The sequence below is a fragment of the Carlito syrichta genome, unplaced genomic scaffold, assembly GCF_000164805.1.
Source record: "Carlito syrichta isolate Samal-C Ts95f unplaced genomic scaffold, Tarsius_syrichta-2.0.1 Scaffold287649, whole genome shotgun sequence".
In the NCBI taxonomy this organism is placed as follows: Eukaryota; Metazoa; Chordata; class Mammalia; order Primates; family Tarsiidae; genus Carlito; species Carlito syrichta.
In genome coordinates, this window is record NW_007231745.1 from 286,039 (window position 1) to 313,224 (window position 27,186).

The following is a 27,186-nucleotide window of genomic DNA, read 5'->3' on the forward strand; positions in this document are numbered from 1 at the left end:
AAAAGTACTTTGAAGGTGACTGAAATTTGAGGTTTGAACATTTAAGAATACATAATTTTTTTTAGTAATAAATGCTATTTTTCTGTGTTCTTCCCCTACCACATACATACATACAGTCTCCTGTTTGAAGATTTGCAACACTCCTACCTATGGTAAGAAAATCTATTTTATTTTTTATCAACACATATATACACATAAACATACATACACATAGATGTACATACCATATAGACACACAGGCAGACACATACATGCATGAACTATACATAAATGTACACAGGCACCACACACATACAGTTGTACACATACACACATACAGTCTTCTGCTTGGAGATTCCATCACTTCCATAGTAAGAAAACTTTTACCTCTGATCAACATTTCCCTCTGATTTGCCCTAAAATACCTCATCTCAAAGGATGCTATGGTCCACAAAACACAGACATTACTTATCTTAGCTGCTTACTGCTTATCTTTTCATATTCTAAGACATATAATTAACAGTAATTTTGAAGTCTTATTCAAAAGACCAAGAAAAAGAAGCTAAGAAAGTGATTCAAGTAGAAATGAAAATTCTCTCAATCTAAATTTTCCTGTGTGAGTTGCCACAAAAGCTGAGAAGCACTGGTGGTTCTGTTTTCAGAATCCAGGCTGGCAATGTGAAAGTCCACACCCCAGAACATTCTGGACTTGAGTTATACCTGCAATGGCTCACAGGGAATTCAATGAGGAACTGCTACTGAAAGTATGTTATTTGTCTTCCATTTGGGTTTATTATTTAGAATAATGTCCAACAACTGAGATCCAAATTAGAAAAGTAAATCCAGAGACAAGAAACAAGCAGAAAACCCAGTGCCTAAGTGGCATGGAGTGTTCTGGGATGTGGAGTGATCACCTGGTTTTTCAGGTAAAGCCACAAGAAATCCACCTGAAGTTCACTCCCTGGTGGTTACAATCTCTTCTGTCTGTGCAAGATGGAGATTCCTTTCTAAGACACAGACCATCTCACCTCCTGACATGAAATACAAGAGCCCTGCTTGCTGATAACTACTATAGCCCGAGCCTGCTGGGGTGGCAGGGAGGCCTTTTCCCAGTCTCCCACACTTCCATTTCACTGGCTGCTTCATGGCCACACCCTGACAGTGCACTTAGAAGCATCTGTACTTGTCCTGGTCATGTCCATGTGACAAATCCTCCAAGCCACAGCCCAAATACCAACTTCTCCTAACTCTAGCCAACATAACCAAGTGCCCCTCCTCTGACTCCAGAGTATAGGCTGTGCACTCTTTTTAAGCACTGGTTACACTCACTCATATGGCTTCTTATGTCCCGTGAGATGGCATGCTCTTTCAGGGGATATTTACTCACCACCCGGGCAGCAGAGGCAGCACACAATTGTGGTGTCAGGGTCCATACTGACCTTGCCCTAGGTGGGTCTGCACCTGTCATTGGCTTTCCACAAGCAGTGATGGATCTGGAACCATCCACACCCTCAGATGTGTGGACAGTCAGAGGTATCCAGAAGAAACAGTGTCCAGGTAGCTGGCCCATGTGGAAATGACTTTGTGACTTGCCTCATTAGTACTCAACTGTTAGCAGGATCAGCTAAAATGCCAGGCACCAAATGTCCTAAGTGCTCTAGACAGTGAAGGGCTACATGAACTTGCTGCAGGGCAATTGACATTTCCTCTCCTGAGTTTTGACACCGAACTTGAATGTCAGAAGACTCCTCTGGACTTACTTCCATGGACTCCTCTGGACTAACTTCCATGGATTCCTTTCCTTTCCCTTCCTTCACCCAGCTGTATCCATCATGAACCATCAGTGACGTTAACAGGCATTTGTGTCTAGGCTCAGCACCCATTATGCAACTCCAGCACATGCAAGATGGTGGCTCATGGCAACCCAGTTCACTCAGGCACTGACTTAGCCCTTTATGGAGGGGAACCAGAAACCCCTGCCAGTGAGAGACGTGCCTACTTACATGGGTGTGCTCTCCTCAGCGTGATGTCCTGGGGGGCGGACCACAGCAAAGCCATTCTACAGAAAGTAGATGTGGGAGAGAGTGACAAAAAACGCGCTTTATATCCATGAGAAAACTGTTACGAACTGAACTTTTAGCAGTTTCAGGCTACATGGGAGGACACAGTTTCTCACTGCAGTCTGGCCACACAGATGAGGGAAGGACAAAGGGATGCTGGGAACCTTTCCCAAAAGCCTGGATCTCTTCTCATAAAGAGGTCTGTTGGATACCCGAGATTCCCAGTAAAACTCAGTCACTAAGTCAGCAGTCTGTGGCAGGGCCTGATGCTCTCAGTCTGGGGATCTGGGCAATGTGAAAGGGGTGCTCTTGGCCCCTCTTTTCTCCTAACCAGGACCCACCAGGAAGCAACTTGGTAGAGGCCTAAGTGCAGAGAAAACATGAGGTGCTCTCCTCAGGCCTTTAGTGGCGGGGCAGAGACTTCCTGCCCAGTTTGGCCTCAATGTGCCCGTCTCTGTCCCAGTGCATTGGGCAAGTAGGCAACACATGAAACAAGCACCACCACTAACACTGAAAATATTCCAGAGGCCACATCAGAGCTGCATGCTCCCCCTGCCCTGTCACTTATGTGTTAAAAAACGATCTGCAAACTGTTTTGTAGCTGCTGCAATTAAAATGGTTTCAAAGGGCATCTCTTAGTCTCACCAGCATCAGGAAATCATGTCAAAGTCTGTAACATCCTCCAAAGGGCCAATCATGAATAGCTGCACCATGGGAGGGATAAGCTGGTTGGGCACAGGGACAAGGCTCAGGAAGGGACAAGGGTGGTAAGTGAGGTCGAGAGGCAAACTCACACAGGTGATCCCACCCTTTAATACACTCAACGTTGCAAAAATCATCAACCTGTTTCTACCCATCTACACGATAGTGGTTCTCAAAGTGAAGCATGCAAACCCCAGGGCTCCTGTGACCCTCTCTGGGGGGGTCTGTTTTTGAAAGAATCTTAAGGCTCTATTTACCTTCTTCATGTGTTGACAATGGCACCATCAGTGCTGAAGCACGGGGGTAGACTACTTCACACGGAATGGATGCCATGCAGGAGCCTGGTGAGCAAGGAGGACCCAGCCCTCACTGCGTCACTATCACACATTTGTGGGGCAAATGTTCTTGGTGAAGCAGTTTCTGCACATTTTATTAACTCTCCACTCTCAAACACATGTCCTTTTTACAACCCGAGTAGAGACGGGAAGGATGTGTGAGACAAGCAAGGGTGAGCTCCATCTCCAGGGATAATGACTGCGTGGCATTTGCAGTGTGAGCTGCACTGGTGCCTGTGCGCACAGATACCAGGGCTTCTTGCAAGATGGATACACAAACAGACAAGTCATTCCAACCTGGGTAAACCTAGGACAGTGCTCAAAAACAGACAAAAAGTAAGTCTGTCATAGGAAAGCAACAGACAGTGGTTGCCAGTGACAAAATCTGAACTTTCAAGTGAATATTATTACATTACAAGTTTGGAAAACATGTATCTGCCTCTGTGAGCCTGACAGCTCTTTGGGTACTTACAAGACTTTTCTTGTAAGATGGGGGGGTGATATGAATGACTGCTTTGCTATCGTATAATGTGTCAGGATTCAGAAGACCTACATAACTCAGAAGATCTACATCACTCAGTGAGCCTAAGTTTCCAAATGATCTGCATACAGTGCTTCAAGATCACCCATGAGTGAAAGATCAATTCGACCTTGCAAGGCGGGTTTCAGATTCCATGGTGTGGCTTATCTCCAAGACACTACCACTTGCGGAATGTTGGCGCAGTCTTCAAGAAGAATATGCACAATTATTTGAGAAGGCAATTAAAAAGACTTTTCCAACTGTGTGTCTATGTGAGGCCAGGATTTCTTAGTACATTTCAACATGTCGCAACAGACTGATGCGAGCAGATGTGAAACCCCAGCTGCCATCTACTGAGCCAGACATTACGGTTATTTGTAAATTAATACATATTTTAAACATTTCTCAGTTTTAATCTCTAATATGGTCAATACAACATTGTTGATATAACTCAAGTAAACAAAAACTCTTTGCGTTCCTCAACATGGTAACCTTTATACTCTTGAGGAGTATAAACATCTAAATCTTTGAGAATCCCTACTATATATGTGCTGCCACGAGTGTGAGAAATGTGCCTTCGATTCAACAGTGAGGCTGTGCTGCAGAGTAGGGTCCATGATTCCCTGTCACAGTCGCCTTCACACATGACTGGGGGGAGATGCAGTGGGCTGTCCCTCCCTGTGGCTGGAAATCTGCCGCAGGTCTCCTTTCAGAAGCCCATTGCTGCCCAGGCCCCGACTGACCTTCAGCTCCCCTGTGGCCACCTTGAAGACCAGCTCCACCACGCAGCCCACGGCCAAGCGGGCCGCTCCTGATGAATGCACCTCGTTCCATATGGTGTCACTGTCCACCTGTGGAAACAATGCTCTGCAGTGAGACTGATGCCCTTGGTCGCCATCACCACCATCCCATGCAGCCATGGGCTCCATGAGCTCTAAAAGTTTGAGGACTCTGCCTCAAAACCACAGAACCTACTGGAGCCAGGGCAGCCCCAGCCCCATTCAGGCAGATTTCAAGATATGCCAAAAAGCACTAAACAGGAACATACAAGTGAATGTACCAGAAATATGACATGTGTTTTTATCCATTCTAAATGTCCTTTCTTCTCTCAATTGCTCCAATATATCTGGAACCAAAAGTAATGGCGCCAAGGTTACCTATCTCCTTTTTTTTAAAACAGCAACTGCAGTTATGGAAGTTCTTCAGGTTGAGTACCTCTAATCCAAAATGCTACAAAATCAGAAACTTTTTGAGCATCCAGCTTGCTCACTGGAGCATTCTGCATTTTGGAGTTTTAGATTGGGGATGTTGAACTGGTAAGTACACCACAGATATTCCAAAATCTGAAAAAAATACAAAATCTGAAATACTTCCTGGTCCCAAGCATTTTGGATAAGGGCTGCTCAACCTGCACTAACAACAAGCAAAATGAAATGAGTGAGGAATCAGGATCAGTGGTCTCTCTAAATTATTATTCTATCTCACGTTGAACTTAATTGTAACCTCCAAATATGGACAAGAGTGGTTCAACAGGACTGGAAGCGTGGGGTGGAGGGAGACTCACCCTGCCCCATGCCTAGGGTGGGCAGACAGTTTTGTCTAGGTGACAGCAAGTCAGCCTGTTAGCTGTGTCCACTTCAAACAGAAAATGTGCTTCATACAAACACATCAAACACTTTCCGTTGTGTGCTGGTTCATTTACTTATTTGAGTACATTAGAAATTTTTACTAACGCCCCAGATAACATGGTAGAGAATGAGGACACAGAGATGGCTCTGTGAAGAGAAGTCTCCTGTGGGAACCTCAGAGGGCTACAATGAAGCACACAGCTCCCAGGTATCTAGGTAGTCATCCCCAAGTGTTTCCTTGCCACAAGACATTGGGGCAACCGTGCTCCTCAGGAGGGCACACTTGGGACTTGGACATGCCTAGCCAGTAAAGGTCCTGGGTAGGCTGTGCCCAACAAGCTTACTCAGCCTGAACACGAGGTTTGCAGATCGACAGAAGACCCCTCCTTCTCAAGCTGACCTCTTCTGAGCACTAAGCGCTTTGGGACTCCTGAGCTGGAGTCAACCTATGCCTGGCCCTCTTCTCCCCTTCTCTCCTCTACCCTGGTCCAGGCCTGCCGGGACCACGTGGCTCCTACCCAGTGGGAGGCCCACATACCACTTGACAGACATTGCTCATTACCTGGGGAGGGATGGATTTCCTCCCAGGCAGTCTCAAAGCTTATCTTCAAAGCAAGGTGATTTCAAATGCATTTTCAAGGGGCTGAAGACATTTCCTGAAGAGCGTATTCCACGATGGTTATTCTTTTCAATGACCAAACCTCTTTGCTCTTAAATAGTTTCCAAATGTCAAAAGAACGCTTTCCACTTTGCCTGTTCTCCAAAGCATTAATATTCAGCTTGTAAAGAATGGCTCTATTCTAAATAGTGCTATGTTGTTATTCATTGAAGCAGCCACACAAGTAGGACTATTCTGGGCTAGTTACTTCAGCTAGAGAATTGGTTCATTAAAATCAAAGGTGACGGCCCAGGGGTGAGAGCCAGGCAGGGAAATATCTCACCAACTGCCCTGTGCCCTCTGGGGTGGCAATGTACTGTATGGGCCAGACCTAGAGGCTGCACCTGTGGGTAAGGCAGTTTGGCCAAAAGCAGCAGAGATGATTTCCCTTTAAGATGCAATGAGCTAGGTTTTAGGACCCAGTCAACACTGCAAGGAAGGGAAACCAGAAGGCATCTGTATTGAAGGTCTTTCTTGGTCTTTTGTTCACTGGGGCACCAAGGGGCTGGTCAGTGCACCAGGGTGCCTGTGTCTGGAGGCCCAGCCATACTCCCTCCTGTGTAACCCTTGGGTTCAGAAGCTCCTGGAACATTCTGCCCAGAATGAGAAACAACCCCCCAGGCCTACTGCAGGATCCCAGGCTGCCACTGTTCCCAGAGAACCTGACAGGCCCCTTCTGCAGCTTCAGGGCTCATGGTCCCTAGCTGCTGGCCACTAGCTCCATGGACCAGCTGGAGTTTCAGAAGCACAAGGCTCAGGGTGAGGGAGCTTGGCCCAGGCTGCAGCACTGCTGGATGATGGCCCAGTATAGGGCAGGACAGTGATAATCACTAGCTCATGAAAGAGCAAATGGTGGTGGAGGGAAAGGGTGAAGAAAGAATCTCATGGAGAATGAAAATGGGCAAAGAGAGCGGGCAGCAACACCGGGGAAGCTGCCACCATTCAGAAGCCTCTGAGCAGCCCCAGGGTCAGGCATCAGGGCAGGGGGACATCCAGCTGGGCCAGGTTTAGCAGGAGAATTCAAGGACACCAACTCCTTACTAACTCAAAGCCTGTGGACAATCAGGAAAGAAACAAAGCAGAAGTTTCATTTTGTTTGAAAAAAAAGGTCAAAACTACTATTTACCATAGTTAAAAAAAAGATGCATTTTAAACGTTGAAAGTACCAGTGTACAACTTTAATGCTAACTTGGACCTGCTTTCAGGAAAGGAAGGTGGCTTCTTTCTACCTGCTTGACCATCCTCTGAGAAGAGCATCTCATATCCACCCATGCTTTGGCTCCCGGGGCTACTTAGCTCCTCCTAATACCCCAAGGGACTGGCCCCTGGCTCTGGAAGGAAATCCTGAGGCACCACGGGAAGGCTGCATCTGTCCCACGGACAGCTAGTCTACCTCAAAGTCAGGGCAGGGGACAGCGTAGCCCTCCTGTCTGTGACCCCTTGTTAGAGGTCATTATGGAAAACAACAGGATGAGACTAGAACCTAAGGACATCCATGGCTCATACTGTACCTCTCTCTACCCAGGGCCACTTGGTGAGTTTTTCCATGAGTATCTTGCACGAGTGCACTTTGTGCCCAGATTATGTGAGGGTGCAGCTCTGGTCAGCCTGCTCCACCCCATATCTGGATTAACACTTGGGAGGGGTTGCTGGGTGCTTCCCCCCAGGTTTGAGTGTGCATGTAGTTTTCATTTGCAAACTAGAAATTCTGCCTTGAATAGGCGTGCTGGCTGCGGGTAGTGCAGATCCAAATCTTTTCAAGCCTGGCCAAAAATTTGCCCTGAATTAAGAGATTGCAGCCTATTTACAATACAAAATAAAATAACTCTAGGAGAGCTTGGTGGTGGTATGAGTAAATGCCGTTTATTCTTTTTCTGACGGGATAATTTTCAAAGCAGTGATTTTTGTAAAAACTCAGGAAGAAAACAATTTTGTTTCATTTCCATAACAGAATCCAGACCTCAAGCTTCACCCTGCAATGTGATTACACACTCGCTCCTCAGTGGCCCTTGCTGTCCACTGGGCCTTGTCTTCCTCACCTGAGACCGCCTGTGGGGTTCCGTGGTGCTACAAAACTGTGATGGCCAGCAGACAGGCCTCACCTCCAAATGCATCTCTCTGTGGCTGCCCTGACTCATGCTACATCAGAGGATGGAACCAGGGAGAACTTTCTGTTACTGAGAGGTTTGACTGTCAAGACCTGACCCTTCCTGTGCAGATGGACAAGCAGATGCCCAGACTGGAAAGTCTGTGGAAATTCATGTGCTCAGGCCAGTCCGTCATCATCTGCTTGTATAAAAGAAGCCAGTATGGCCCAGGAAGCAGCTTTACTGGACCCCATATGGCCCTCATGTATCAGTCACCTCATTGAGAGCTTCACCCGTGGCTTCACCCGGGTTGGAAATTGGATATGGAAGAAGCACACACACATCCTACCAAATGTTGTATTCGTGACCTGAATGGAAATGAGATTATTGCTGTAGACTTAGGGGGAGATGACATGCCCATCCACACACGGGATCTTGTTTCTTAAAGCGAGAGCCACAGCCCACCAGAGCCTGAGCTGCCTGTACCAGACAACCTTCTCCAGAGAAAGGTGCCCAAGTCCAGTGATCAAAATGCTCACGGTGCACAGGGCCTTTGAAGCTACATATGGGCAGCCCCCGCCTGACAGACCCTGTATATGGAAAACACCTGGCAGCAATTATCTACTCTGAGGAAAGCAAGGCTGCGATTTTTGTGACCACTGGGACTCGAGAAGAAACAGGACATTATTTACACATTAAAGAAATACTTACCCCAACACCACCACAAGGAAGTCTGACAAACACCGAGGTTAGTGAGCCTGTGGGGAGAAGGAGAGGGTCAGAGAGGCCGGGGTGCACGGTGAGCTGGAGCTAAGATGGGCTCTGGGAGCATGTGGGGTCTTCATCTGTATGTTGGCATTTGGGGGACATGCATGACACTCCACACACTGGGCTCAAGACAACTGCTCACCACAGGTCACCAGGTAGTCCTGCTGCAGGGTTGGTGTCTGACTGGCAGAGGCACCTGGCTCTCTGCAAGGGCTGAACTGGGCCACTTCACATTCTCATGGCACTATCCAACTACTCAGGGGGCTGAGGGAGATACCAAGTACCCTTGGTGGGCGTTTGCCTCCAGCCAGTGCTCACGGGTCATGCCTGGGCAACCTGTGCTCCTGAGGGGCTGTGTCTACAGCACACCCTGCTCCAAGATAGCCAGCTCCTCAGTGAGTTCTGACACTTGCCCAGCAGCCCCTCCAGCTATACACAAGGAAAGGGGCCTAGAATTAGACACCAGAGTGAGGCCTCTTAGACACTGAAGGATGTGAATGACAACAGCCTCCTCCTCCCCTTCTATACACTTAGATCAAGCACTGCTAAGAAACCAAAGACCTTTGTGGCTGCTCGTCCAGGTCTCGTCCCAGGGATGCCTGAGCCCATGAGGTCCTCTATCACCCAATCCCATAGTGCTCATGCCTGATCCAGTGATTAAGACAATCCCAGTATGGGGACTGTCTTTTTCCTGTCTGAGTCCAGCACTGGTGGAATGTAGGCGACCAGCTTAAAATCTGCCTGTTTCAAAGGCCGAGAGACCCCTCCCCCTCAATGAGCACTGGGGGCCACTATCCTGGCTGCTGCCCTGGGCTGCCCACACCTTCCTGGGCTAGATCTGTGCAGAGGTATTTTACACGCTTTGGGGAGACTTGCTCCATCTAGTGGGTTCCATCCTTGCTCAGAACTCTACTTTCTGGCCTTGGCAGGGTTGTGCCCACCACCGTGAGGCTCCTCTCCCACCACCTGCTACTCCTGATCTACACACTCACAGATCACCCTCTCTGCACTGGCTGTTTGGAAGAAAGCCGGTCTTGAGGGATTAGTCAGAGCCTGGGCCGCCTCCTGCAGGGAAGGCTCGCCAGCTGAGTTACCTCAGTGTGAGTGAGAAGGGTATGTCCTCAGGGTAGAACATAGCATAAAGAGTAACTGTGATGGCATCAAGGCTCCAGGAGAAAAGCCAGCACAGAGGAGAAGCTCATCAGACATGCTTGTTTTAAACCATGGCTTGCTTTAATCCACAGACCCCAGCCAGGCTCCGAGCGAAAGGCACGGCACACAGAGCTGACCAGCCCTTCCCACTCTGTGGAGGCTGCAGGATCTGCAATGAGGCTAGAGGCTGGGACTCTCCCTGTGCTGCAAAATGACTGTGTCAATATCCCGATGCTGGGGGATTGCCATGCCAGTGGATGCAGGGCAGGAGGGTGGTACATGGCACCTACAACTGCTTTCCAGAAGGGGCTCAAGGGCCCCAGGTCACTTTAGGAAAAAGTAAATGTGATTCTCAGTTGATGGGAGAAACTGGCCAGCTGAGGGGTGCAGGTGCCTGCTGGGACACTGCAGTGTTCTGATTTCTGGGAAAACTCCTTTGTGCTGGGAGTGGCTGGCCTGTTTCAGCAAGAGCCTGTGCTGCATCCCCATGATGGCCTGGTTCCTGAGGGCAGGTCTGTGCTTGATGCGTCCCTGCTTCCAGCTCCAACCACATGAGGTACTGAGCCAACAGGGTCTGTAGCGTAGACCCGTGGGTCAGCCTCAGCCACGCAGTCCTGGTTCTCAAGCCCGTTGAGGGTAACAGCCTCCCCTTCCCGCAGATCTTCATATAGCACTAACTACTCCGACACACAGAAATAATGCTGTGGACTTAAAGAGCTTGTTCTTCCAAATGCAAGTACTTGCATGCATATAAATTCAGACACATGTGTGTGGGAAGTCGTGTCAAGGGCTCTGGAAGAGACTGAACTTCTCTTTCTGAAATTATAGCCAACCACGCCTACGCTGAAACCATATATCCTCTGAATACTTTGACTTTGCTCATTTTCCAGCAAGCAGAGACTGAAGCGATAAAAAAAGGTCTGCCGTGTGTATACAAACACACAAAGCTCACACTGGGGTAGACAGTAGGGTATGGAGTTATGGGGAAGCTGTTTTGGTAACAGAGTCCTCAGAAGGTCAGTGGCAGCCAGGGGTGTCCACTGTCAGCTGAGTCTCTGCTCCAGGAGCCCAGGCCCATCCCTGACCTGCTGTGGTTTGGGGCCACAGTCACCTAGACCAGGCCACAACTTCCGGCCTAGTGATGGGGCCTGGTACCCATTAACAACCATGCCTACTTGTCCACAGTGGTTGGCAAGCAGGCATCCCATGCCTGGGTTGGGGATGAGAAAGATGCTGATTGTTCTCTGATCACTGCTCCTCAGCAGGGAGATGTGCTTGCTGGGCTGAGCCATCTTCCTGTGGTATTACCCCTCCCCTGAGCAGCACTGGGACTTGCTCTTCGGGACCCAGCTCCAGACCAGGTTTCCTATCCATGTAGCACTATGTCAGCCGCTATAGATGAGCACCGTGACTTCCGGTAACATCAAGGCAGAAGCTGGCCAGCTTGTCTCATTGTCCTTGAGCTACTTCAGAGCTCCTATGTGTGGCACTTCACCACATCAGTAAGGAACTACAAAGAAGCTTTTGCAGTTGGCTTAGAAATTTGTGGGTTCAATTAAAAGAGGAAGGGAAATCACACAGTAGTGTTTAAACACCAATTAGAGTTATGTTAACAAAATTTGAGATAATCACCAGCTATTACAATGTCTGAAATACTTAATCTGATGATATTGGAGTTAGATTCTTGGTTAGGACAATCATCAGAAATTTAAAAATCGATCTCTAGTAGGAGAAGGATGGATTAGGTATCCTTGTTGTAATGTGAATAGATTTTAAAACGCAAAGCCTAGCAGGAAGGACAAGGAAATAATAAAATGATTTCTAATGTCTCTGATGTAAATTAAATACACGTTTTGTCATAATATACTTGGTCAACAAAATAAACACTAAATACATTAAATGGTTGCCTACAGGGGAGAGATGGGGTATGATGATGGCAGAAAAATATTTCAACAGAGAAACCAAAAGCCAGAGAGGGATCTTCAAGGTCCCAGTGTTGGCCATGAAGTGAGGCCCAAGACCCATCAGGCAACCAGCAATCCATGGGTAAGAGAGCTCCAAGTTCATGGCATACCCATGATTGATCTTTCCCCAAGGATACCACATGTCCAATTTCCTTTTTGATTTTGGTAATCTGTCTTAAACCTAGTTTGAAACTAGCTTAAAACCTGGGACATCCTCCTGCTAGTAGAGGTAAGTTCATATTCCCCTTGAACATGGAAACCATCCTCTATCCTGCTGAATCCCACAGGTTTAGAAGACTGAGTGGATAATGGGTAGACTGACAACTGGCCCTTTGAAGATGGACAACCAAGTGTCAGGACCGACTGAGCAGAGCAGAGCATCTCTTCTCCTAGAAGGAGATAAAGATGGGTAGGTAAAGCTACACACAAGTTCAGGAGGGAGCCTGACACCCTTTGACTTGAGGTCACCCAGCAACTCCTTAGGCCTGATGAAGTCCCTATTGTGGCAGCACCGGTCTTGTTTCCTGGTGGGACACACAGGCATCTTCTGCTGTGCTGGAGAACATGCCAGACAGCCAAAGTGCCACATGACAGTGACATTTTCTGGCAAGGACCTGGAGAATCCTGAGGGATGGGAACTTAGGCCTGGGTGCCTCTGCACAGCCCTTGCTCGCCCAGCTCCTGGATGCAGTGCTGCCTGCTCTCTTCCATCATCCATACCATCCTTGTTTTTTAAAGCTCCCTTCTTCTGGCTCCAGTCGATGCACTCTGCCTCCCTCTCCTGTTACTCCATGTGCTCTGCTTGAATCTGCGACTCCCCCTACACCATGTCCCCTGCCTCTAGGATCCCATGAGCCACCTGTTCCCCCAGGATCACACCCTTCCTTGAAGACAGATGCTTCAGAGCCTCCATGGGCCATCTCAGACTTCCTGGCTCTGTCCTCTCCCCTGGTCCCACTCTACAACTGCTAGGGTAAGGAGTCTCGGCACCCACATTTCTAAGTACACAGCTGTCTTTTTGGAATACAGGAGATAGCCTACACACTGAAGAACCTACACGGCATACACACACAGCCTGCATCATAAAGCAGCTTGTGATTGAGGAAGACAGCCCGGCGGCCCAGTCCCCAGAACCCCTCCTGCTTCTGGCCAGGCATCCCCAAACTTCTGATGGTTTCACCTCCTAGGTGTGTACCCTAAAACATGGTGGCTAAGCTTTGGAAAACTGAGTTGAAAAGCAAGAACAAACCTCACTGCATGGACAAAGACAAAAGCAGTGCCTTTGTGAGGTGACAGCTTCCAGGAGCAGACAGGCTGAGGGGAGCATCTTGGGCCACACTTAGCCAACAACTTCTGAATCTATCTTGGGGAGTATGACTCATCGTGGCCAGAATGCCTGGAAGGCTTGTGGCCCAGCATTTCCTTCTGAGCCCCCCTGTGACTCCTCTACCCGTGGAGTGAGCCAACTTAGGGACTTGAATGTATGAAGACCAGGCAAAAGGGTCTGGAGGTAGGAGCAGAATGACCTGGCCTAGACAAGTAAAAGCCTGAGAATCTGGGACAGACCTGTGATTCCCAGCCTGGGCCAACAGCCTGTGGTATCTCAGGGGTGACAGCCCCCCAGGCTGCTCTCAGTCATACTGCTCTGGGCTGGCCTAGCTGTTTTTATGCGGGATCCAGCCTCTGTGAAGGGTCTCTGTCCCAGGGCCCGTGGCAGCCTCCCAGTTTTCTTTAGCTTTGGCGGAGCATGTCCTCAGCAGCTTCCTGAGGAAGTAAGCCTGAAAGGTGAAATTCCTGGGACTTCACACATCTGAAATGCCTCCTGCTTGCCTGCAGCTTGGTAGGGTAAATGCTTTAGCATGGAGGGAAGTTCCCTCAGAGCCCCAAGAAACGCAAGGTCACCCTGGTTCTCTCTGGAGCCCCAGCATCTTATCTCTGTCCCTCCACTCTGAGACTCTGTTGGTGCTTCCTGGGAAGGGTCCTTCACCCCTCGGTGGGTCCTTGCAGCCTAGCAACTCATGGCCTTTGGTCTGGGACCTTCTGAGTTCCTCCACAGTTGCCTTCCTCCTGCCTCTGCTTTCCCTGGGAATGTTGCACACCAGGAATGGTCTTTGATTTTCTTATTCTCCTTCTCGTATTTCCCAGTTTTCCAGCTCTGTCATTTTTCTGCTCCATTTCCTGGGAGATCGCCTCAGCTTATCTTCCAGCTCGAGGATTTCCTATTTCTGTGCTCACATTTCTAACCTTTGTCTTCTCTGAATGTTCTGTGCCTTTCCCCTTCCCATTACACGTGTTCATGTTACACGGATGTAGAGTCTTCTCTCTTTGAGGAAGTTAACGGCAGCATGGGTTTTCCAGTCCCTCTGTTTTCTGCCCCTGAGCTGCTTCCCTGGCTTTGCTTCCATCTCCACTTTCCTGTCAAGTGCTTTCCTCAGGTCCTGATAGTCCTCAGTCATCTGCTTCTAGGAGTGAGGTGCTCGCTGCTGTTGGAAGCTGGGGCATATGAACTGCTAATGCTAATATCAGGGACCTCAGGGACTATTTGTTGGAGAACCCCAGTGTCAGTTTCTTTTCGGCTGGTCAAGTCCCTGCAGAGGGGTCTCCTGTCTTCTGCCTGGAGGGATAAACTCAGCATGCTGGGAGCCCAGCAGGAAAGGGGTGGTAGGAGTGGGCATGATGCCCATGCTCAGATCTGGACCCACATCCCTCCTCCTGGAGAAGTGGCAAGGAAGCAGCTGGGCAGGATCATGGAGGCAGGGCCCCGTATGTGGGGCCCAGAGACTTCTCCACCAGCTTTGCCCAGGGCTCGTCTGAGTTCCTCTCCCTGTGCTCAATTGCTGTCCCTGAGCTGTTGGGGTCTGTGGGAACTGCTGGCACTCATCCCCAGGACTGGTTTGGGTGTTCACATTCTTGAATGTGCCAAATCAGCATTTCTGTCCCCCTCTTCCCAGGCTCCAATGTCCTGCAGTTGTTGACTCTTTTCCTGTCTTTCCAAGTTTGAGGGAAGTCCTGATGCCACAGGGACAGAGGGGGGCCAGGAAGCAGCACGATACAGTTTAGATATCTGCCCCCTCCACATTTCATGCTGAAATTTGATCCCAGTGTTGGAGTGAAGCCTAGTGGAAAGCATTTGAGTCATGGAGGCAGATCTCTTACAAATGGCTTGTGTTGTCCTCCTGGTAATGAATTTTTGCTCTGAGCCAAATAAACCTCTTTACAAATTACCCAGCCTTAAGTATTACTTTATAAAGCAACAAAAACAGATGAAGACAGAGCATGACCAGACACCTGAGGTCAGAGCCCACCTGTGTCCTCATGGCCCTACTAGCTCCACACTCTCCAAGGGCAGCGGCCACTTCTATCCTGTTGGTACTAATAGGGTGAGAAGACACCCTCAGTGAGTGAGTAAATGGGTGGGTGAGTAAATGAGGAAATGAATGAGTGAATGAGTAGATGAATAAGTGAATGAATGGATGAATGAGTGGTTGAGTGAGTGAGTAGGTGAGTGAATGAATGAGTTACTGAGTAGATAAATAAGTGAGTGGATGAATGAGTGAGTATGTGAGTGAGTGAATGGATGAATGAGTGAGTGGGTGAGCAGATGAATGGGTGAGTGAGTGGGTGAGTAGGTAATTAGATAGATGAGCGAATGAGTGGGTTCGTGGATGAATGAGTGAGTGGGTGAGTAGGGGAGTGGATAAATGAATGAGTGGGTAAGTAGATGAATGACTGGATGAATGAGAGAAAGAGCGGGTGAATGAGTGAATGAGTAAGTGAATGCCTGAGTGCACAAAGGCCTTGAGGTGTGAGACCCTATGCGGTTCGCCCTGCTTGGTGAAGGCCTGGCATAGGAGACCTTCAGCCACATCCACATGAAACACAGGAAACCAGGCAAGCACAGCTTGCCCTTCCTTGCCCCACGACTCCAGCATCCATGACTCCCCACTCTCTGGCTTGCCTCCTTTGGCTCATGCTCAGGGAAGAGCTGCTGTGAGCTTCTTTCCCTATAAGGCACAGGCAAGTTGGGGAAGGAAACCAGTGGTCAGTGACTGTCCTGGTTCAGGTAGCTGGGAGGTAGGAAGGATATCATCTAGGAACAAAGAGAGCCCTGAGGCCAGTGGAGTCTGTGAAGAGCTCACCCAACTCTGCTGAAGGTCCCCTCTGAAAAGCTCTCACCATCCTCAAGGCAGGAGATGCCCATTAGAAAGTTTTTTCTATGAGGTCAACACCTGCCCTGTACCCACCTACTCATGCAGGGACTGTCTGCCAGAGCCGACACCAATGGCCTTTCACCCTGAAGCTGAAGCTCAGGTACCCAGGGTAGCCATGGCTGGGCCTGTGAACACTTTCTAGGTCTCTTGGTGATTTTGCCCTGGATTTCTTGCTTTTTGAGTCAGGGTCTCGCTTCATCACCCAGGCTAGAGTGCAGCTACATGATCATAGCTCACTGTAGCCTCGAACTTCTCAGCTTCTGGGCTCAAGCAATCTTTTTGCCTTGGCCTCTCAGAGCACTGGGATTACACTGTGCCAGGACCCTGACAGTCTTAAAGCAGAGCTCAAAACACGACTCCAGGCTTCCTGCAGAGCGAGGGCTAGGCAGCATGCTGACAGTATCTCTGATCAGCTTCTAAAATCTAAATTCTGTGACTCAAGATTTTTCTAAATTAGTGGTTCTCAGTCCATTTTCTACATAAACACACTTGTTGCACGGCACTTTCACCGGAAACTAGCAGTTGGTGAAGTGAGGGTGAGAATTTCCCTTCCAGGCCCTTTACCTTATAACCTGGTGAGTGATGCCTGCAGCCGCTCCAGCCGCAGGGTGCTGAGGGCTGGAGACATAACCTTGGGTGACTTCAAACTCAATATGGGAGGTAAGGAAGGTCTTGAAATACCTAGAAGTTTCTTACTGTCCAGTTTCTGCCTGTTGAGGGGGTTTGTGCCATAGAGGAGCGTGTGAGCTTCTGAATGCACCGTCTGCAACTCCTCTAGAGTGGCCTTCCGTCCGCGGATGCACTGTGGGGACAGAACGTGAGAGGACACTCATATTACCTGTGGGAGCTGCGTTTCTGTTTCAACAGACAGTCACTCAGACTACAACTATCACTCAAAAGGAAACTTAATTTGCTACAAGAACAAACACAAAACAATTTTACTTCTGCAAAATAAAAAGTAACTCACCCAATACAATATTTAAAAATATTTAAGAAATATTTTAACGGGCTTACACTTAATTATAGCTTTGAAAAAATATTTAAAAAGGTAATTCCAGTCTTCAGTGCGTTACCCTTCACTGTCACGCAAATGATTTGGCATCAAATTATTACTTTGCTTCCCAACTGCCAGGGTCTGGTCTTAAAATAGAGGTGAACTGCCAGAGGCAGGAGGAGTGTGTGCACTTACATCACATTCAAGGGAAACTGGAACCCGGTCTCCCCTGATATCTGGTGCCTCAGGATGAAGCCTCCTTCCTCACCAACTGTCAGGCTGGTGAGCTGAGGGAGGCCTGGGGTCTGCCTTCAATGGCTATCTGGGTGTCCTGCCTTTCCTGGGGTCTGGAAACTCCTTGGATCAAGGTACCTAGGTTATTTTCAGATTTTCCCCAGAAATTAACAGAAAAGCTGGGTTACATTTATCAACCTTTTAAAAGGCTGGTGGATTAGCCTTGACACGAGGTCTAAGTTAACATTTCACATGGAAATGGCTTTCTGAGGGCTTAAGCTGACACAGGACAAGTCTGACACTACTCAGGTGGCCACAGTTGTGGCTGTCACCTGTTTTCTCCAGGCAGGAAAGTGATCTAGCTTTCCCCTTCTGACCTGCCTGGCCCCAGCATGTGCTGACCCCCATCAAGTCTCAGTGTCTATACTTGTGCTTGAGACCTGTAGCAAGGAATGCCCAAGAGCTTCTTACCTGAGTCCAGTGCCTGAGGCTGCTCAGGCCACTAGGAGTCAAGACATGCAGCCATTCTGCATGATGCTGTGCCTAGGAGTCTTAGTGCAGGGCAGAGAAGGAAGGGGTAGGCCTAGCAGAGTTCAGCCCCCACCTATGGGACAGAGGCTCCCATAGGACAGCTTCCCTGGGCAGGGGAGGTCTGCTCTGGGGGCTCCCTTCTGATCATTATCAACAAGTCCACAAAATCAGGCTCTTCTCTATCAAATCACTCTGTCTAAGAAAGAAAAGACATCACTCTACTTCCAATGTGGAAAATGAGTCTATGATCCCACCCACAACGTAGTGTTGATCCTACTTTGGGACCTAGGCCAAGTGTCCATGAAAGCCAGGTGGGAGGGACATATACCCAGGGTAAAAGTTGGGGAGCCAGCAGGGATTTTTAAGGATACCCTGAAGCTCTTTTGTAGGTGCTGGCACATATAGGTGTGGCCAAATCCACCTGGATACATGCATCAGAACGGCTGTGCTGGAGATACTTCTGGGGGACCACAGGAGTTGTGTCCCGTAGTGTCTAGACACAAGTAATGCAGCATGGACTTCAGGTGAGAGAGGGCAAGGCTGCAGCAGCCAGTGTGCTCTCCCCATCCTGTTAAATAGAAACTTGAATTGCAGCAAGAGAGGTTTTAAGTTAGACTAAAGGAAGAATTTCTAAATTAAAGTGAAAGAATGAGCCAAATGAGAAAAGTATAAAATCCCCATCCTTACAAATAGGTAGAAGGGAGACAGAAAAGACACAAGACTGAACTAGTAAGAGTTTTGTGATATTATGATCACTTAGACTGTACATGAGCACTGTCCCCTCCCTCCTTTGCTGGGACTTGGATCTCATTATTTCTGACACCTTGCCCTTTTAATTCTTGGGATAAAACACAGGGAGCTCCTGGCAGCAGCAAACCCATAGGTTTGAGGCAGGATGAAAATCCTACTGTGGCCTCTGTCGCATGTGACCCTGGGCCCACCCCTCCCTTCTTCCCCTTCCTGAGCCATGTCTCACTGGCAGAAGGGTACTCAGCTGGGCACACAAACAGGCAGGAGCTGCTCTACCCCTGTGAAGTCCCCGTGGGAAGGCAGGGCTACCACACAAACATGGTCGTGCTCAGGGCTTTCTAGTGTCGCTCCAGCTCCTGGGAGGATCCCTGGCTGCTTGAAATAGAATATGTCTATCACAGCTTCCCAAGAGATGCCTGGGGGCTGGCAAGTGATGCAACAGATTCCATGTCTTGTTGGCCTGGCCTCCCAGTGTGGACAGGGTGTGAGCTCACAGAAAAGACCCCCCAGCCCTCTCCCATTCTCCCTCACCACTCTGAGTCCCACGCAGCAGCAGTGGGAGGGAGACCACCCGCTGAAGGGCCCTCGCATCGTGCACCCAGAGGAAGGGTGCTGACCAAGGCCTGGGCTCCAGTCTGACTATGGCCTCCTTGTGATAGAAGGCCCGGGGAAGTCATGGTCCCTCTGCCCCATCTTCTCCTGCTAGGTACCTTCTCTAATGACCCGTGTCCTCTCCCCTGGGCCATCTCAGGAGTCCTGGTGCCAGAAGCCTGGTGAGTGATGCCATGTTCCTTTGGGCAGAGGCAACACGTGACTGGTTCTGAACTGGAGGTTTAGCTGCAGTACAGAGCTGCTCCATGTTTGGGAACGGGGCACTTGTGTCTGGGGAACTAGCCTCAGTGTGGCTGCCTCTGCAGCTGTGTCTGAGCTGCCCATCTTCCCCCAGTTCTTCTCTCCCTGTGACCCTGTCTGGCCCAACGTCTGAGGACCCTCTGCCAGTCCTTGGCCCAGACCCAGCTGGCACCTCCACCCCCAGCCTACCCTGTCTCCCTCCAGTGCACTAAAGGAAGGCAGAAGTGTGTCAGTGATCTCTACTCTCTCCCTCTATTTTCATTTTCTCACTCTTCCCTTGATAGTATTTGCTCTGCTGACTGAGAAACCACCTGAGTTCCGCTGGCCTGAGTGGACCCTCCTGTGGGAAGGGTTGGCAGAAATGGGAGAGGGATATGGAAGCAGGTCAAGGGGACGTTCAGGATGCCTTGGCAGCCCCTGGAAGGGGAGCAGGGCTTCTGGTCTGGGTCTATGGTTGGATGGGATGCAGTGCAGACAGTGTCTGCTGGGCAATGCTGCCCCCCAGTGGCACAGACATCCTGACTGATCCCTGAAGCATGTCAGATGGCTGGGCTTACAGGGAGGACTCTGGGCCTGACTTTGGAGTTCCTTCCCCCTGAAAATTATGTATTACTAGTAAAACTGGTAAAGGACGCTGGGGTGATATGCAGATTGACTTAAATTTCTAAATAGCCCAGGTTCAGAAGGAGCAGGTGGATATGCGGAGTAGAATTCTGGGGTAACTCAGCCAAGAGTCTTGAGGTGCTCTGTGCCCCACAGCAGGGCTGGTGTGCCACCTTCACCATGCACTCACTCGCCTCTGCCACAACCATTTGAGCCCAGGGCTGGTGTAGGGCTGGATGTGGATGGTTTTTTTTTTTACCCTGTGTGCTGTCTCTAGTTTGAAGGGATTCCTGACATGGGGCAGGAGACAAAGCAGGTTCCCATGGTGAGCATTGTGTGGGCTGGGCACTGTGGTCCTAGAGCAATCCTGGGAGGTGGGCACTGCTAGCCCCTCTCCACAGACAGTGAAACTGAGGCTTTCCGAGGCTACCAACTCCCAGAGGCTGGAACCCATTCTCTCCATGCCTGCACCATCAGCAGGGCCTGGCCAGACCCTCTGCCCCTCGAGAGCTCCAGATGCCCTGATGACAGCCCAAATCCAGGGCCAGGTCAAAAACCAGGTCAGCCTTGCTGACATGCTGGCCCCACTCTGCCCTCAAATGTCACTCGGCTGAGCCTCCTGCCTTATGGCCTAGGTGCCTGCTGCAAAGGGATTTGAGGCAGGATTCCAGTCCTGTTGGTGGGGGCTTGGCCCTACCTGCCAGAGGCAAGTATGGCCACTGCCACTGCCAGGCAGCCAGGGAAACCTAGGACCAGCCAGAGGTGCAGCATTCCTGAAAACTCCTTACGTGACTGAGCAGGGCACACGGGATTGCAGTGCTGTTTGGGGGAACTGAGTTCAAACCTGACCAGACCCCATGGGCGACCCCATGCTCCATAGTCTGCACAGCCTCGCAGGCTCTGAAATTCTGAGGGGGACTCATGGCCGGAAGCTCTCCACATGTGCCCAGAGAAATTTTTCGAAATAGTGAAATAAGAGAGTGCTATTTTAATGAAAAGTCAGCAGGCCTGATTTGATTTTCCCTGTGGGACTCCGGACCATACGTCCTGGGCAGCCCAAGGGGGATGTGGTGGAGATCAGTGACCGGAAATCAAACAGGGATGGCAATGAACATCGGCAAGAACACATTCAGTCAGAGGCACAAGCAGGATGTGAGAAAGGGGTGCAGGCAGAGGTGACATGCAGCTTCCTTCAGGGCGATGAGGTATTTTGTGGAGACAGCCTTGGGTTTCTAGGTAGGAGCCAAGCCCTATGGGCGATTCTCATGAGAAATGCTCACAAGCCCCTCCTCCAGGTGACCAGCCCAGAAGCCCCACCTGCTGGGTCTCCCTTGCCCAAGAAAGAGCTTGACAATCAATGCTTTGGATCAAGCATGCCCAAGGGTCACCTCCACTAGTGTCCCAGCCACAGGGAAGCCCCTGCCCCAACCCCTTGCCAGCATTACCTCACACTTGCCCCGGAGGCCGGTCTCCTGCAGGCGGGACCAGATGCTCTGGATCCTCCCGGCGTGCTCGGGGTGGCTGTTGGTGTTCCCACAAGTACACTGGTGCTTCAGCATCAGCGTGTCATACACCAGGCCTGGGAGAGGACAGAGATGGCTAAGGTCAGAGGCCTACCCAGAGGTCCACCCTGAGGCCCACCACGGGTGCACTGACCACCCACCAGAAGGCTGCCCCATGGGAGCAGAACCACTGCTTTCCTAGACAGAGTTGGAGGCTGGAACGACTCTTTAGGAAAATACCAAGTTTACCAAAAGCCCTCAGCTGGCCAGGCCCAGGGGATGTGGAGGAAAGCAGGGGCTAGGTGGATGAGGTCTGGCCATACTCACACTCCTGGCACTGCCCCAGGGCTCTGGCAGGAGGCGTGTGGCTGCCCCCTGCAGCAGGTTGAAGAGACAAGTGAAAAGGCGGCCTGCCTGGGAGTAGACCCTTGCAGGAGGAGTCCCCTGCGTGTGAGGACTGTGCCAACTTTTAGAAGCCTCTACAATCTACGTTCACTTGGTCACAGACCAACCTAATCTTTAGTTCTAGCGGACTGAGAACTGTCCAAGGTTCTTGAGAGTCACAGAAACACCAGACTCAGGTCCTGCCCTTAGAAACTTTCAGAGTAACTGGGACACATGAGGGAAAGCACATAAAACATGCACACATGGGTCTATTGAAGTGAGCCTATGCCTGCGGGTAGAGTTCAGAAGCGTGCTTGCCCAGGACTGAGCCCAGCACTGACTGGCCCACAGACAGCACAGCCACAGGAGTGGGCCCAGCTGACCTCAGGACCAACCAGGCTAGCTGCCTAGGGCTCTGCTGTGGGGAAAAGGGCAATGTGCCCAGACCAGTAGAATTCTAGATGCCACTCTTTCACAACCAGGACGACACAGAACGTAGGGCCACCATGAAGATGGAGGTACTGGCCTGTCTTGAAATGAGTCTGAAAGTAGGAGGGAAGGACTGAAGGTCCCTTCAGGGCACAGATCTTCCATAACTCCTCTGCTTGCCAGGTCTTGTCCCATGAGGATGACCTGGTAACATCTGGCAAGAGGGCTGCCCTGCACCCCTGCTGTGACATCCGTGTGCCTCATACACCTAGCCTTCCAGGATTTAACATGGGGAATGCTGGGTTGGGTGAACAGACACCTTTGGCAGGCTGTCACTGGCGAGAGGCATCTGATGGCTAACACGTGCTTATCTGGGCAAGTGGTGCAAAGTCTGGGCTCTGGTGCCAGTCAGACCCCACTCCAGTGCTTCTATCTGTTGACATGAGAAAGTGTCTCTCTCGCTTGTACTCCTGTTACTGGAAATGGAGGAAGCATCACCATCAAAGGTGAGCTGAGATTCAAGGTGGTCCTATTGCTGCAGGGCCCAGTTAGATGACTGGCTCTTGGTATATGTTAGTTCCCACACTTTACGGCCTGGTCTCTTGTGAATTGTGCTAACAGGAATCAGTTCCCTGAACTTAAGGAATTCTGGATGTACTAGCAAATCAGTGCTGGAGATCTCTGGTAAAAAAAAAAACAATCAAAACAAAACAAAAAACAGCAGAGAGGAGCAGCCTTACAGGACCCAACAAATACAGAAACTGACAATCAGGTACACTACAGTGTGTAGCTAAGAGGGTATGCTGAGGAGTTTGTAAGATGGCAAAGGACACACACGTAGTGATAGGTACTGCGCCATCTACATGCGAGTGTATAAACAATCCAGATGTCTACCAATTCAATGAAAAAGAACTGCCTACTCCACAGAATCACAATGATAAGATCTTGTTTGCCGACACTTAGTAGGCTGGAGCCTGTGATGTAGACATTCCATTATTGCCTTCACGGATGAAAAAACTGGAGCAGAGCCACACAGAGAAGCTGAGCAAGTCTACATAGCTGATGGTGGCCGAGCTAGCCAGGAGACTGAAGCGACAAGAATGCTGTGCAGGGACACAGAAAAGTGGCCAAGGAAGGGAAGTACTGACAGGGAGCACACAGGAACAACAGACTTCCATCTTTGTAAAATAAATTATGTCTATGTATCGAAACAAATGTGGACGAGTTAAACCAAATTACTAACAATGGGCAATGGTGTTTTCTAGGGGTTTCCATCATGTTTGTTTCTTTACAGGGAGTATGTATTGTTTTATACATTTAAAAAAGTAATAAAGACAAAGCAAGAAATTATTCAACCAAATGGGGCAGCCCAGAGTCTCCTCTGGTCAGCCTCGGTAGGCTCAGTGTATGGGAGGTTCCCACTGCGGTGACTGTGGCTGGGTCTTCAGCTGAGTTGTGTTCTTTCAAGAACGCATTTATTTTAGTCAATGGCCAAGGACTTGTAGAGTGGGTCACCTGGCTGATTCTGGAACCTTTTGCAGTTTTCTTCCTGAGAAGCAACATTTTAACTTCTGGATAATTACTACTGGAATTTTTCTCTGAACATGAATAGTTTCCCTCTAAGACCTGAAAGGGAGAACTTTGCAGTATGCAGAAAAATATTTACTGTGTGTAGAAAAATAAGACATTTTGTAAGAATTATTGAAAGAAGGATAAATTCATTCTGTATTTATATAACTTTGTTCTTAGTATGTCACTAAAAAGAAACACTAAATCAAAACTATATGAAGAGCCATCCTGGTTCCCTGTTTGTCCCTAGAGGCAACCCCTGCCAGAAGCAAGACCTTCCTGCTCCTCCCCATGCAGGGGTGCTGGGCAGAGGCTGGCCCAGGGCATCAGCCTTCTCCTGGCTCCAGGCAATCTCTGAGCTGATGTGCTCAGTGTCCAGACCCTTTCTGCTTCCTGGGCTGTGGAGAATGCCTTACTCTCCAACTGAGCCCTCACCTCTGACTTCTGGTGAGAACACCTTTCAAAGTAAAACCAAAGGTCTCTGTGGGCAGAGCACTTTCCCAGCCTTGGGGGTGGTGTGGGCAGTGTGAGGGACAACACAGATGGAGGACACGCACACACAACAGTCTACCCTAGTGTGTGGCTGGGGACAATTATCTGAGGAGACCGTGGTTCTCTGGGAAAGAGGAGGCAGGCATGTGAGCCCATGACAGGGGAATAACAGAATAACAGAACAGGGAGTGCGGGGCAGGAAGGGACCTCAATGACTGGTCCGTCTGGTTCCTACCACCCAGTGTGGCCCCTGGGCATCACAGCAGTGCCCACCTGGTGGTCTCAGCCTCTGGAAAGCAGGTTGCAGAGCAGCTCCTCAGGCCAGCTCCTGCTGCAGCCAAAGTCAAACCCTCAGGCTCCATGTCAGCACGAGACACAGGCCCACCCTGACCCACAGCGAAAACAGTGCTGCATTACCTGTCGTGAACCGTGGCTTGGTGGGGGGCTCCTGCACAGACACGGGGAAGGTGGCGGATGCTGGGGAGGACTGTGCCCGGGACAGAGGCCTGTGGCCGCCAAAAGACACGGGAATGCCGGCAGCCTCCATGGACGCCTGGTAGTTCCTCAGCTGGTGGATCCGCTGCTGCTCCAGCAAGAGGGCTTGCTGTGGGGGAAATAAGTACGTTTGTAGCCTGGATGCTATCACCTGCCTCCTGGCTGCAGGGCCATGTGCATCATTCTCCCGCAACTCATTCCCACTCAGCTACTCACAGGCCACAAACACGCTGGAGGTAGGAGTAGCAAGAGGAGCTTCCTCGTGTGTGCCATGGCACTCAACGTGGGGCCAAAGCCCAGAACGAGGCTGCAAAGGTCCCACCTCTCTTAAGGAAAGTTGACAGGAATCCTTCAATACCATTATGATATGTGCCAACCAGGGGTCCCAGAGAAGCCTTGCCCAGTGTGGGGGGTCAAGGAGGGCTTCTCTGTGGAGGAGCCAAGCTATGAAAATGCAGCCTGCACAGGTGAAGAGAAGCAGGGCTCTGGCCGAGAGCAGTGCGGGCATGTGGGGAGGCACTGGGTGGGGTGGCAGTACGGCATCTCCTGGAAGCATGGGATGGCCATGCAGATGCGGGGAGTACAGCGTTCTCTCTGCTACACCACAGACATGGAAGGAGTGGACACAAGCTACCACCCCACTATGTGATTTGCTGTTCTTGTTTCTAACCAAGAGCACGTCATCTGCAGCCCAACTTGGGTGAGAAAGCAAGTCAAAGACTCAGAAATGCTAACTCCACTTCATTTGCAGCACCTCCCTCCATGGTCTCATCATCCCACATCCCCTCATATGGGTGAGTAGAAGAAATACCCTATCAGTACCCTGGTGTCCAGCGCCAGTTTGGGGCACTGGGGACGAGGAGGAGCAGTCCTGGTGGGTGTGGATGTGTTTCTCTGAGGCGTGGAGGTTGGCCAGGGCGCTGCACAGGGTGGGGTCACCCAGCCAGAGGTCTAGGACACCCTGAGGAATGTGGACCCATGGCACAAGGGGAACAGGCTGGTGTGCAACCCTGGAGGAGGCAGAATGGAGCTAGAGGGAGTGAAGCAGAGATGAGGCTGTCTTGTGGCCTTGCAGCCTCTCCCTGATACATATAGTTTTAAAAATAATTAGATACCCATTTTATGTTTACTCCTGCAAATTGCTACATGTACCACCAAGTTCCCCTGATAAGGAGTTCTATTTATTGCTCTTCTGAGAAAACAGAAAAAATATGTGTTTCTAATAATTGTCTCATGTTTGGACTATAACAAGGCTCTTTTTTCCCCAAAGTAAATGCTAATCAATAAGAAACTAGCCCTAAAAAGTATTACCTTAAATAGTTTCCATCTTCATATCAGCATATTGAATTTCAGTTAGAGTAAGAGACTTGACTCCTTCATAAACTTTCAAGGCCCTAATAGGATGCACAGATGAGCACTTGCCATGAAACGTGCTGTTCTTACATCAGAGAGGCCAATGGCTTTCTCTTACTGTTTTGGCTAAGCATTAGTTCCAATGGATTTTGTAAAATGTGGTGTGGCCCCAGAAATTACAGATGAGAAATAGAAAAAGCACCATAGTCAGCTGTGAGGAAATGGCTAGTGCAGCCTGTTTCGACTCAGAAGCCTCTAGAGAATCCAAGAGCTGATTCTATGTTATAGACATGAGTCCAGGTGCTCCAGGAGTACATGGCTTCCTGGCCATTTATCCAATGGCAAACATTTAAAAAAACTTTAGATAAGAATTAAACAGTCAGCAGGCTCGATGGTTAAGCCTGTAATCCCAGCACTTTGGGAGGCCAAGGCGAGTGGACTGCCTGAGCCTGCTGGTTTGAGACCAGCCACGGCAACTTGGCAAGACCTCGTCTCTACAATAAATAAAATATTAGCTGGGTGTGGTAGCACATGCCTGTAGATCCGGCTACTTAGAAGGCTGAGGTAGAGGGATTGCCAGAGCCCAGCAGGGTGGCCGTGAGTGTGCCACTGCACTCCAGCCTGGGCAACGGAGTAAGACTCCAACTCAAACAGACTTAAACAGTTGATGCTGGCACACTGCCTCATACCTATAATCCCAGCACTTTGGAAGGCTGAGGTGGGAGGCTCTCTTGAGTTCAGGAGTTCAAAACCAGCCTGGGCAACATAGCGACACCTCATCTCTACAAAAAAATTCAAAAAGTTTGCCGGTCATGGCAGCATGTACCTGTAGTCCCAACTACTTGGGAGGCTGAGACAGGAGGATCATCTGAGCCTAGGAGGTTGAGACTGCCCTGCAGTGCAGCTTGCGTGACAGAGTGAGACCCTCAAATCA

General features: G+C 49.8%; 1 protein-coding gene across 2 annotated transcripts in view; it reads right to left on the bottom strand.

The window, feature by feature from the left end:
• Positions 1–27,186, bottom strand: part of HDAC4 (histone deacetylase 4) — a 113,350-nt gene that overhangs the window by 38,070 nt on the left and 48,094 nt on the right. For both annotated transcript variants that reach the window (XM_008052897.1, XM_008052896.1), the window contains exons 9-14: positions 24,822–25,008; positions 21,474–21,607; positions 16,746–16,866; positions 8,681–8,727; positions 4,340–4,447; positions 1,983–2,038 (exon numbers count right to left, since the gene is read on the bottom strand). In XM_008052897.1, coding sequence (XP_008051088.1) covers positions 1,983–2,038; positions 4,340–4,447; positions 8,681–8,727; positions 16,746–16,866; positions 21,474–21,607; positions 24,822–25,008 — 653 coding nt within the window. The remainder of the gene's footprint in view (positions 1–1,982; positions 2,039–4,339; positions 4,448–8,680; positions 8,728–16,745; positions 16,867–21,473; positions 21,608–24,821; positions 25,009–27,186) is intronic.